This window comes from Pseudopipra pipra, chromosome 2 (assembly GCF_036250125.1).
Source record: "Pseudopipra pipra isolate bDixPip1 chromosome 2, bDixPip1.hap1, whole genome shotgun sequence".
NCBI classification, from domain to species: Eukaryota; Metazoa; Chordata; class Aves; order Passeriformes; family Pipridae; genus Pseudopipra; species Pseudopipra pipra.
In genome coordinates, this window is record NC_087550.1 from 26,905,731 (window position 1) to 26,917,568 (window position 11,838).

Consider the following 11,838-nt stretch of genomic DNA (forward strand, 5'->3'; position numbering starts at 1 on the left):
CATCCAACGATGCATTCACATTGTCTTGCCCAAGGCATGCAGACCTCTACTGAATGCAGTACACGCCATTTGGGGTTCTCATCTATTGTTCAGTTAGCCAATGTTTCTGCAATGTCTCTCTTCTGAGGAGGAGAGGACTGCTTTATTTTCAAAGACAACATCCAAAGTTGTCCTGTTTGTTCCATCAGTGCATAGGGGACTGTAAGAGTCTGCTTTCAGTTACTATTGCATAATTCTTGAGTAAGTTTGAGCTATCAAAAGAAACTTACTCTTATCTTTTCCAGAGTGCAGTGCTTATTATCCCAATCTGCTTTGCTTCTTTCCATGCTATCCTTGTGTTTTCACAGCCTGGCAAGGGTTTTTTTTCTACTTCATCTCACTCCCCAGCCCAGGTAGATCGGGAAGTCCTGAGTACTTCATCACTAAGAATGTAGACATACATCATTTTGTAGTGGTGTGTGCCTTTGATCAGGTTACTAGGGCAGGTGTGCGTGTATGCAGTAGGGAAGTACAGGAAGTAGCACATAAATAATAATGAGGTGCCTTTCATGGCAATCATCTACCCATTAAAAACAGAGCTTTTTGCATGTGAAGTGCTTGTTATAGAAACACTCCCTTTCCTGTGAGCAAAGAAACCTGCAGAGCTGTCAGGTTATCCTAGGCTGTTAGGAAGAAGCCTGCTCCCTTGATGGACAAAACTGGAAGGAGGAATTCCAATGGCTGCTCAGTTGTTTTCCTTTACTTGTTAGCATTGGCAGTTTGGAATGTGAGACTTCAAGAGCAGTGGTTCCTGCTTTCTCCAGTTCTGCCCAGTGTTTGGGTGCTACTTCAGAAACTTCACTTCAGGATGATTGGCCTTGGCCTGTGATTCGCCTGTTTAAAAATGTGGGACCTATCTGAGGCAGCTCCTCTCCTTTGACACTATATATTAAAAATACCAGGAGTAAAGCAGGCTAGTACTCTTGCTGTCAGGTGAGAATCCAGAGGAGCAAAGGCTAGTCCAAGATGCCTTATGGGTCCTCTTCTTTTCCATCAGGTTCTGCCCCTTCTATAAAACAGTGGGAATGCTTTCCAATATGATTGCATTTTATGACATGGCACGCCGTGCTGTAGAAACCACAGCTCAGAGTGACAATAAGATCACGTGGTCCATCATCCGAGAGAACATGAGCGAAATCCTCTACAGACTTACCTCCATGAAGTTCAAGGTATGTTTGTAAGGAAGTGGGCTGCTCTGCTTTCTGGGAGCTTCCAGGGCCTCTGAAAGGCTGTGATTCAATGGTGATGGTCCAAGACCTTAGATAAAGGTCTGTGAACAGAGGCTCTTTGCCATCATTTGAATACACTAAAGAGTTGTTTGTGGGTACAAGAACAGTTGCTACAGAAATCTGGTCTGGTGGTGCTCCCTGCACAGCCTTGGCAACCCCACCTTCAGCAGCCACTTTTATGTTACATATAGTCATGGTAACAGTACAAGCACCTTTCCTGTTTACTTAGGGGTTTTTTTGATAAAATTCTGTAAAAATATATAACACGTTCTAAGGAGACTATTATCAGATAAAAGCAGCCTGAATTTTAAATCCAGGAATGTGCTAAAAAGTGAATAATAGAAATGTTGAACAAGCTATTTTAAATGGAAGTTACAGAAAGAAATGCTAGTCTCCTGCAATAATACATGATGTGCCCTGTGTTTGGCTTCAGGACTGAAGGCAGGCAACTAGAAGGAGAGAAAGGGAGGAGTAACTTCAACATGGGCTAAAGAGAAAACAAGTGGATTGGAGCACCTGCTCTGGGTAACTTCAGTAGCATTGTTTTAGGGTACAGCTTTCCTAAAACTCTTCCAGAGCATGCTGGTGTAGCAATTACTGGTAGGACAGTAGTAACCTGTGATATTGGCTGATGTCAAAGTAGCTAAGGAATATCATCTATGAAGTATAATGCTTACTCTGTTATAACTTGCATAAGTCAATATTGCAAATCTTTCAAGAACAAGTACCTTAGGATAAAATTGTTTAGAATTAAGAGTTCTGGCACGCCAGTCTTCCTGCGGGGTACTGGCTTGTTTCTGCAGTAGGCAGATCCCTGGAATGTATTCTCAAAGCATCAAGAACATAACAAGATACACCTGGGGACATGAGCTTCTTTGAGAGCTGGTTATGTAGAGACAGGGGAATTAAAACACTCTACAACCCTGGCCACCAGCAGCCATCTGGCACACAGCAGAGTGCTGGGCAGCATGGCTGAGAAAGTGACCCAGAGGGTGAATATATGATAAGTGGAGCTGGCCCTTTAGTAGTTATGAAAGGAAAATTATATTCCCTGGGTAAGTCTAAAAGGTATGAGAGTTTAGATGTTCTGTATCTGGCAGTCTGGGTACTTTAGAGAGACAGTTTAAGAAGTAGTGCATCCACACATGTAAGTCCTCTGTGTTTCCCAAGAGATGCACTGGCCCAGAGGAACTTATCACTTGAGAGGGTAATGGTGAAGACATTGAACAGATTTCAAAGCCTGGCAGTTAATGCTTCTTGCAGACAAAACTTTGCAGCCTCAGAGCAAAGCTGATTGTTGCATTTTTTGCCTTTGTCTTTCATGAAAAGTATTCTGAGAAAATGAAGCTGTACAAAGATAGTTTTGAGCTTCTTATGATTACATGATAGATTTTAATTTTGAACCAAGCAACCTCTGAGTGATGGCAGAGTAACTCTTGCACTTATTGGGGATGCACCCCTAAGAAAGTACAGCAGAGCATTTGAGTCACAAAGATCCTCACTGCATTTGGTGTGGGGATAGGAGCTGGTATTAATCATTGCAGCTCTTGAATCACACAGCATTAATAAAGACCTCCAGTATTGTTGATTCCCCTCCAAATCAGTTGCTTTTCAATACAGTAACCACTGCTCACAAAAAAAAATTCTCTGTCCAGTATCCATTCTGTCTGCTCACTGAATGTGGGAAGAGAATGAGATTTAAACCTTGCTGGCTTGTGAGACAGATGGGAGGAAGACAGAGCTACAATGCTTGCTCTGCAGTTAGCAAGTGTTAATCCCGAGGTTGAGAGGTTACAGCACTGGCAAAGCAGGGTTGTCTTAAGTACACAAGGCTTTTCCTGACTGATCTGTTTATTTGCTGTGTTCTTTCAGGACCCTGTCAAAGACGGTGAAACAAAAATCAAGGCGGACTATGCTCAGCTGTTTGAGGATATGCAGAATGCATTTCGCAGTCTGGAAGACTAGACTCGACCTCTGTGACCACTCCACTTTGTCCTCTCAGTTCCTCATCTCAGCTCCTCTGCTTCCCTACCTTACAAGAATGATGCAACAGTACTTGAGTTGATAAATTACCCTATGTTTTCCCTGTTCATACTCAGAGAGTGTCTTTACAAAACATTCCTCTTAGTTTGTATTTGGCATTGCTTTGTGTGTCTGAAATGGTGAGTGATGTGTGAATGAGCCTGGTTGAGTGAGGAAATGCTGTTGTACACTTCTAGGGTGGGAAAAAAATTTAACCTTTCCTCTCCCAGCTCTCTTGGTAACCAGTCTTTCATCTTGGGATGGAACCAGTTGAGCTGTACTGGCAGAGGAGGTGTAGGTCTTCATGCAGCCATGCGGTACATTGCGAGCTGGCAGTGGTAAGGGCATTTACACCTGGCACTTTGCTAAGTGACTATCAGACGTAGAACTCCCTGTTTTCAAACAGAATTTTTGACCATGCTCTGATGACATGTTGATCAACCAAAAATTCTTCACTACTCTAACTTCTCTCAGTTGAGTCTGTTGGTATTGAAATGTGGTGGTAGTTGTGGTTCTCCCCAAGAAGGGACTAACTAGAAGATGAGCACATACAAGTGACCAGTATAATTTTGTGCACTGGAGAAATACAATTTTATCTTCCTACTTAGTGCAGATAGTACTGTTGGACTCAGAATCAGCTAAAATCAAAGCCATAGGTGCTTAGCTTCCAGCAGGATTTTCCCTTCTTGGCTCCCACCCACCCCATAAAACTTCGTGACACTCAGCTGCTGTAGTTTGTGAAGCTTGTGACTGCTGCCATGTACTGCAGGACGTAGATGGCAAGTCACGGTGATGCCACATGTGTGGACCAGAACGCAGTCCTTCCTTGGTGGTGCTCTGTCTGCCAGTGCAGCTGCCCCCCAGTGCAATGCCTGGGTCATGCCAAGGAAAGGAAAGCGCGTGTTTAGCCTTCCTCCTCCACCTGTGCTCACAGGGCCTGATGGGTGGTGGCACAGAAGGTCCCCAGTTCCTGTGAAAGAGGAATGTATGATGCTAAACTGGGGATGGGGGATGAACAGGGGAAGGTTGACGAGTACAAAATGTATTTACTCCTGCTTTGTTGATTAAGATGCAAGAGAAACCAGTGACTCTGGTCTTCTGCTCTGTGCTCTGGAAGCACTGTCAAGCAGCTGAAAACTGCTGTCTCTTGAGCTTGTTTATTGGCAAAATTAGAATGAGATGAGGAATGAGCAGAGGACAGCCTTTCTGTCAAAGTCCCCGAGCCCAGCACTCATCCCATTGCTGCAGAGCGAGAGAGAGAAATGCTGGCATCCTCTCCAGTCTCTCCCTCTTGCTCGCATCAGGTGGCATCCAGTGCTACTTGGCTGTGCAGCACCCTGTGCCCAGCTGGGTTCCAGCTGCCATCTGCTGCTTTGTTACAGTCCCAAGACAGTGTTGGTGACACTGTGCCTCCGTACGTGTTCAATTCTGCACTGAAGTATTTCCACCGGCCGCCAGCTTTGAACAGTAGTGACGCAAAGGGATCTTGTGCTATGGACCAAATGCTGCCACTTCCATTATGGTATCAACCCACTGTTTGTCAGGGGAGAGCCCAGCTGAAACTTAAAGGGATTAACTGGTTTTGGTTCTCCCAAAAGAAACTGCTCCTCCAGCTGATGTTCTGGTAGTGAACGCTTAAGTTTACAGCTCACTAAACTTTTGATGTATGCTGCTTATTTTATCAATGAGCATGTGTGAATGAGTGGTCACCATCCAAGCCCTTGCTGGGCTCCTCATCATTTGTACCCTTCACCACTGTACAATGTAGCATTTCATGCTAGAAACCAGATGTTCTTATCTCTTTAAATAGAAGATGTTATAAACTTTACAGAAGATGTCTGAGATAATGCAGTTCTAATATTTATTGTGCTGTACCTGGCCCTGAAGTGTGACCAGTTCAAACAGTTTCATATATATTTTTGTCTTTTTTGTTTTGTGTCTGTTTTCAGTGTTGAGATTCTGATGTTCACTGTGTCCTGCAAGTCTTCCCTCCACAGCTGTGGGAGGAATTACAAGATGGGCAGAACCCCACCACCTACTTTATCTTGTATATTTCATAATGTATGTTGCTGGAAATTGTGTAAAAAAAAAATAAATTTAAAAAAATTGTTGAAGTCAATGAAAATAAAATTGATTTAAAGTAGGTCTTATTTGTCCTGTTTTCTTATGTCAAACCAAACCTGTGCCACAGTGGTGTATGTAGCTTTCCATCAGGAAAGCTCACAGCTTGCTTAAAAAAATTACTTCATCAGTTTAGGGATTTCTTTAAACCTTTAAGCAGCAGTGGGGCAGGGATGCTTTACTTCAGTTCTCCCATTCCAGTACAGAATCACAGAAGTATTAGGGTGGGAAGGGACCTCTGGAGATCTAGTCCAACCCCCCTGCCGAGGCAGGGTGAGCTGGAGCAGGTGACACAGAAACTCATCCAGGTGGGTTTTGAATGTCTCCAGAGAGGGAGCCTCCACAGCCTCCCTGGGCAGCCCATTCCAGTGCTCTGCCACCCTTCATGTGGCAATTTCTTACTCATATTGAGATGGAACTTCTTATGTTTTAGTTTATGGCCATTGTTCCTCATCCTGTCACTGGAAACCACTGAGAAGAGACTTGGCACCACCGAGATATTTATATGCAGCGATGAGATTCCCTCTCAGTCTTCTCTAAACAGGCCCAGCTCCTGCAGTCTCTCCTCATAAGACAAATGCTCCAAACCTGTAATCATCTTTACAGCCCTCCACTGGACCCTCTCCAGTAGCTCCTTGTCTTTAGTGTACTGAGGAGCCCAGAACTGGACACAGTACTCCAGATGTGGCCTCACTAGGGGCAAGTAGAGGGGGAGGGTCACCTCTCTTGACCTGCTGGCCACACTCTTCCTGATGCACCCCAGGACACTATTTGCCCTTCTCACCACAAGGGCACACTGCTGGCTCATGGTCAACTTGTCATACACCAAGACTCCCAGGTCCTTCTCAGCTGAGCTGCTCTCTAGCAAGATAGCCCCCAGCCTGTACTGGTACTTGGGGTTATTCCTCCAGGAATCTCCTTGGACATTACATGAAAGAGTTATAATGCAGTAAGTACTCTTGGGGGAGATATTTTTAGGATTACTTTTATTACAAAAAAGGTGGAACTGTAAGCTTGCCTTTTGCTGCTAGTACCTGCCATGCACGCTAATGCAACAACTGCAATTGAACCACTTTATGGTACTTTGCTAAGCCTTAAAATCTTTCCCTGCTGTATACCTCATGCTGTGGAATATACCCCCTAAAATATCACCTGTGTGTTTCAGATAAACCAATTGGAACTTTGGGATCAGAAGACGAGCAGCACTGCCCCCCACAGCAACTCCTTTTAAATAAGGAGTTGAGGCCTTCCGTAAACAGCAACAGATAAATTAAGAATATACTAAAAGCATCACATTTGGGCATTTTTGTACATTGACCACTATGTAACACCTCTTTGAAGAAAGTGTTCTGACATTTTATGTAATATATTAAGAGATACAGCAAGCTGAAGGTGTTTAATTCTACCACCTCACAAAGAGGTAGAAGTCACAAGCTCATTCCTGGCAACCACAGATTAGCCAGTAGTTCTCTGTGGATATTAAGAAATCCATCAAGTGAAGTGATGAGTTCAGGTTTTGGCAGTTTGGAAGTTACCAACTGGCAGCGTCCTCACTTCATCCACTCGGCTTTTGTGGATCTGGAAGGCTGGTGTCACCCAGCGGCCACAGGAACACTGCTCACCCCTCCAGCTGAAGGAGCCCAGCTTCGATGTGCATTTGGGACACAGAAGCTGCAAGAAGAACACAGGACTCGGTCTAAGGCACGTGAGATGTAGATCTCGTTAAAAACAGACCAAAAAGGTAGACTGGGATGGCTGTACTGCTGTTTAGCCCTGAGGTGTAGCAGGCAGCTGTGCTGGCAGAAGGGATGGTGTGGAAATGCAGCTGCTGGGACCTGGTGTGGTTCCAGGACAGTTTTACCAGGGTCGAGAAAGACTCAGTCAGCCTGAGACCACAATGGGTTTTTTAAGTCCCACAAATGTTTCTCATACTAAAACAAACAGCAGATAAACCCTGTCCAATACCCTGGTGTTCTCAGCCCAACCCAAGCAACAGCTCATTTCCTTGTAAAAGGGTATTTTACATTTAAGAATCTGTCCATAAGCTGCAAAGTTCATGCCAGAAAGGCTGGGAGACCCAGGTCCCTGTGGGGGGAGGGTTCTTTCAGGGAACAGTTTGTTCTGCCTTTGAAAAAGAAAACAAAAAAAACCAAAAAAATAAAGTGCATGCTCCACCTGTCCTTCCATTACTCCAAGCAATGCTGGCTCCATCCACTGCACAGGTTCAATGAAGTAAGAGGTGCACTTTTCATGGCCATTGCCACAAAGCCGTGCAGAGTCTGTTATCCTCTTGTGGGCAAAGGCTGCTGGTCCGCTTCCCTCCGTGTGGGACAAAATGCTGGAACTACGGAACAGAGCACGTCTGCCGTCCATGACATGGGGGGGGGGGGGAAGAAACAAAATAAATGTCACTTTTTAAAATGGGAAAATCTACAGACAATAGAAAACGGGGATATGAACCTCCTGACAGTAAGTAATTACACAGGAGTACAAATCCGACATTTTTAAAAATTAGTGTAGAAGGCTTGCAGGCACTGACTCCATTCAAAGTTGCTGCTTAACAAATCTAGGATTTGTGTAGGCCGGGACTCTGTCCCAGAGCTGTATGCTGTCTTTTATATTTTTAAACAATTCCTGTCTAGTAAAACCTAAAATCTACAGTCATACGCTTGAATAAACCTACACCCAGGCCAGAGCAGGGTCATTCAATTTCCCTTTAAGCAATCCATAAAAAGTAGTTAAAATTCACCGAATCCCCAAATCTACCAGAAGTTTCTTCTGGAGAAACCGACAGTCAAAACTCAAACTCTAAGTTAAGGTTTAGGAGCAAAGACTCCATAAAGCTAAGTGGAATCATGTTTGCCTACAGAACATGGCAGGTGAGGCTGCACCAGTGCTGCATCCCAAGTTGCAAAAAGGTTTGCATTTTGTACTTTGATTTGATTTCTTTTTGGCACACACAGTATGGAAACTTAGGCAACAGCTCATCCTTGACTTTACAATAATGACATGCCCATTGATCCACATGGGCTCTTCTTCTCTTGAGTGGATTCCACAATGACATTTTAAGGAGGAATACAAAGTATTTTTTATGTATATATATATATATGAATAATTATTTATATATATAAAGTACCTGCATTTCCTGCACCTGTAGAGAACTTCTGTGTTTGGAGTTTGACATATACTGGTTGGATCAACAGCAAAGACTTCTCGGGGCAAGTCTTGAGGTTCTGCAGAGGGGTCAGTAACAAGTTGTGGATCAGACCAAATCAGCCACACTGCATTCCTGGGAACAAGGCAGGACTGCGTCTCTGCTCCAGCCCCAGCATGCAGGACCCACCTTCTTCTCTTTCATTTTCCTCTCACCAATTCCAGTAGACTAAGCTAAAAATGAAAGAGCCTCATCCCACCACACCTAAGACTGGGATTTGCTTAACGCAAGAAACTGATATCTAGACTACGGCCTTAACAATGGTAAAATAGGTGTAATTTGCTTTATTTTATTACTTAAACAGAAAGTAAAGGCAGAGGAGGTGTTGGAACAGTTCTGCCAATGCTTTAGTGCACGCAATACAGAAAATCAGCTTACAAATGGGAACTGCTAAAGACAATGACACTTAAAGGGTGACAGCACTGTCATGCTGACAGGTCATGCAACACCAAGACCTTGCAAGAAAAGCTACAGATTATTATTTTATTATAAAATTACACATATGCACACACATTTATTACAGTTACCCTCCAGCAAATTGAAGTATAAAAGTTGACTTCAGATTTCAACTTCATCTCAAGTTCTGTGTGTTATTTTTAATTTTTTAATCTCATTGACTTCTTTTCTGAGGATGTTGTTTGCTTTGCCAGAGACACAAAAATCACGAAATGTATCAAACTGACATTTAACATTTTTGCACTTTGCTAAAAAGCACAGCACCTTATGGATCTTTTTTCTCAGGCATCTCTCAAAGGAACATTATTTTCTCCGCTGATGAGCTGGGGCTCTCTAGGGTCAGCACGATGTAAATGCTTGCCTGGCCAACTCCTGGCTCGGCTGCTTTGAGGGCAAAACTCGAAGCCAACCCTCTTTGACACGGCCTTCTGTGTTCATTTCGGGACAGACAGGCCCCACTTCGGACACTGCCCCAGGCTTCGCTCCGCGCACCCGCCGCTGCTCCCACTCACCGGAGAGCCTCTCGCTGAGCATCTCCAGCCGGTACCGCTTGTAGAGGACGCTGCTGCTGTCCACGGCGCAGCCCATGGCCTCGTACAGCTTCAGCTGCCCCTGGAAACCCGGGTTCACCCTGCGGCGGGGGCGAGAGGACAGCGGGGTGAGGGGGTGCCGGGCGGGCGCGGCGCGGGGGGCGCGGGCGGGGCACCCACTCGGCGTCCGGCTTGGCGGCCCTGACGGCGGCGAGCGCCTCCTCCCAGCCGAGCCCCTGCGTCTTCATCAGGTAGGCGGCGACCACGGCCACGCTGCGGCTCACGCCGGCATGGCTGCAAGGCAAGGGCAGGCCGTCAGCAGCGCGGCCCGCGGGGAGCGCTCGGCCCCGCCGCCGCCGCCGCCCCGGAGCTCACCAGCGGACGAGCGCGGCCCCGCCGCCCGCCCGCGCCGCGCCCAGGAACGCGGCGCATTCGTCCAGCCGGCTCAGCAGGTCCGCGCCGGGCTCGTCCCGCGCCCTGACGTGCATGGCCCGCACTCCCGGCACGGCCGGCGGCTCCTCCGCGTCCACCGTCAGCACCGCCACCACCCCCGCCGCCGACAGCGCCTCGGGGCACGAGCACGACTCCGCGCCGCCCACGTAGAGCCCCGGCAGCACCGCCACCATCCCGCCGGGGGCCGCCGCCGCAGCCGCCATGGCTGCGACGGGCGTGAGGGGAAGCGCCGCCCTCGGCGTGGCGCGGCTGCGGCTGCGCTCCCGGCACCGGGGTCAGGGCGCTGCGTTCATTTTTGCCCGCCGGCGTTTAACTGCTGACTTCCATTGTAATCCTCACGCGTCTGTGCGTTCCCGTGCAGTTCTCTCCTCCGTCCTTTTCAAAATCAAGGTGTCTCCTACCTCCCTATCTCCTTACAAATGCTCAGAAAACACGTATCACAGAGTTCCCACGGAATCACAGAATGGGTCAGGTTGGAAGGGGCACAGCGGGTCATCTGGTGCAACCTCCCTGCTCAAGCAGGGTCATCCAAGAGCACATGGCACAGGATTGCATCCAGATGGTTCTTGAATATCTCCGGTGAGGGAAACTCCCCACCCTCTCTGGTCAGTCTGTTCCAGCACGTGGTCACCTGCACAGTAAAGAAGTTGTTCCTCATATTCAGGTGGAACTTCCTGTGCATCATTTTCTGCGCATTGCCTCATGTGCTAGTGGCTGGCAGCACTGAGAAGAGCCTGGCTCCATCCTCTTGGCACTTGGCACGCTCCCCCTCCCTTTTTTTATATCATTAAAGAATCTCCCAGTATGTTGTTATTAAAATTCCATTATTTTTAAATTAATTTTGTGGTTTTGAGGCCTCCATTTGTTACTGTTAGTGTGTTTTCTCTCAATATTTTTTTTTTTTTTTTTTCACTTTGGAGGTGGGGTAGAAACAACTCTTCGACACTCTCAGAGTGGTTTTCTGGTAACTGGTTTCTTCCGAGTGGAGTTGATGGGCTGCTCTTTCGAGATGGGTGCCTGGATTTTGCTTCAGTGCAACTTCCAGTGGGGGGCTGAATAGATAAAAGCAGATCAGAGGTGAGCACCACAGGAAAACCCAGTGTCTGAACTTCCAGTTCTCATTTCTGCTATCCTTACTACTCAGAGAAATCTTGTGATGCCAACGGCAAACGTGGTGTGAAAAGGAGCAGTTATCTGGGAAGCTTATGGAAGCCACATTGGGATCCAGATCTGTGATTGTGAATACTAGCTTGGAGATTAAAACCAAAGAGCAGGGCTGTGAAGAGCCTTCAGTTGCTGATCCCTGGCTGCTTTATAGGATGGTAACTGCCAGCAGGATTTCTCCGTCTGAGCTGAGTTTGCCTACATTAAAACAAGTACAAGGAAAGTTTGCTGGGAAATGTATCAGCTTATTGCCAAGGTCTGTTACATGGTCTCATTTACCTAAGTGGGAGGGCAGTCAAAAGCTCACAGCATTTGACTTTAACTCTTTCTAGATGGAAGCTTCTCATTCAGGACTCGAACTTCAAGCACCTTTTTTAATGTCGCAGGTTCTCCATCCCTGTGAACCTTTTTTGTCACACACCTTATGAACTGGTTATACTTCCCATTGCAGCCTAACTGGAAGCCAGACCCAATAATTCCTCATTGGCCTTGTTGGAAACATGAATGGTTCTTGCCGTTGAAAATCAAATGTCTGGTCCAGCTTGAAAACTGCCTCACTGCTTTGTTTTATAGTAGCCCTCATGCAACAAGTAGATTTTGAAGTCTTAAA

The 11,838-nt window shown here is 46.4% G+C and overlaps 2 protein-coding genes across 4 annotated transcripts in view; one reads left to right on the forward strand and one right to left on the reverse strand.

The window, feature by feature from the left end:
- ATP6V1A (ATPase H+ transporting V1 subunit A) overlaps positions 1 to 5,433 on the forward strand; it is a 29,146-nt gene extending 23,713 nt beyond the window's left edge. For both annotated transcript variants that reach the window (XM_064644518.1, XM_064644516.1), the window contains exons 14-15: positions 1,037 to 1,208; positions 3,141 to 5,433. In XM_064644518.1, the coding sequence (XP_064500588.1) occupies positions 1,037 to 1,208; positions 3,141 to 3,233 (265 nt within the window). In that variant the 3' untranslated portion in view covers positions 3,234 to 5,433. The remainder of the gene's footprint in view (positions 1 to 1,036; positions 1,209 to 3,140) is intronic.
- A 1,312-nt stretch (positions 5,434 to 6,745) lies between these two features.
- DUSP12 (dual specificity phosphatase 12) lies at positions 6,746 to 10,298 on the reverse strand. 2 transcript variants are annotated; one of them, XM_064644519.1, is made up of 6 exons: positions 9,987 to 10,298; positions 9,792 to 9,905; positions 9,594 to 9,712; positions 8,548 to 8,644; positions 7,587 to 7,773; positions 6,746 to 7,082 (listed from the first exon to the last, which is right to left on the reverse strand). In XM_064644519.1, exons 1-6 carry the CDS (start codon positions 10,265 to 10,267, stop codon positions 6,921 to 6,923), a joined length of 960 nt encoding a protein of 319 aa, XP_064500589.1. In that variant the 5' UTR covers positions 10,268 to 10,298; the 3' UTR covers positions 6,746 to 6,920. The 2 variants fall into 2 exon arrangements, with proteins under 2 accessions (XP_064500589.1, XP_064500590.1); XM_064644520.1 differs by lacking the exon at positions 9,792 to 9,905 and having other exon boundaries at positions 9,987 to 10,297.
- Between the last annotated feature and the right edge of the window lie 1,540 nt (positions 10,299 to 11,838).

Bases quoted from the DNA above. Each gene is read 5' to 3' on its own strand.
- DUSP12 (XM_064644519.1), bottom strand. From the start codon at position 10,267: ATGGCGGCTGCGGCGGCGGCCCCCGGCGGGATGGTGGCGGTGCTGCCG. The intron at 9,906-9,986 runs GTGAGCTCCGGG...CTTGCCTTGCAG, and splicing joins GGGGCCGCGCTCGTCCGCTG to CCATGCCGGCGTGAGCCGCA. The intron at 7,774-8,547 runs GTACTTTATATA...CATGGACGGCAG, and splicing joins TACAGGTGCAGGAAATGCAG to ACGTGCTCTGTTCCGTAGTT.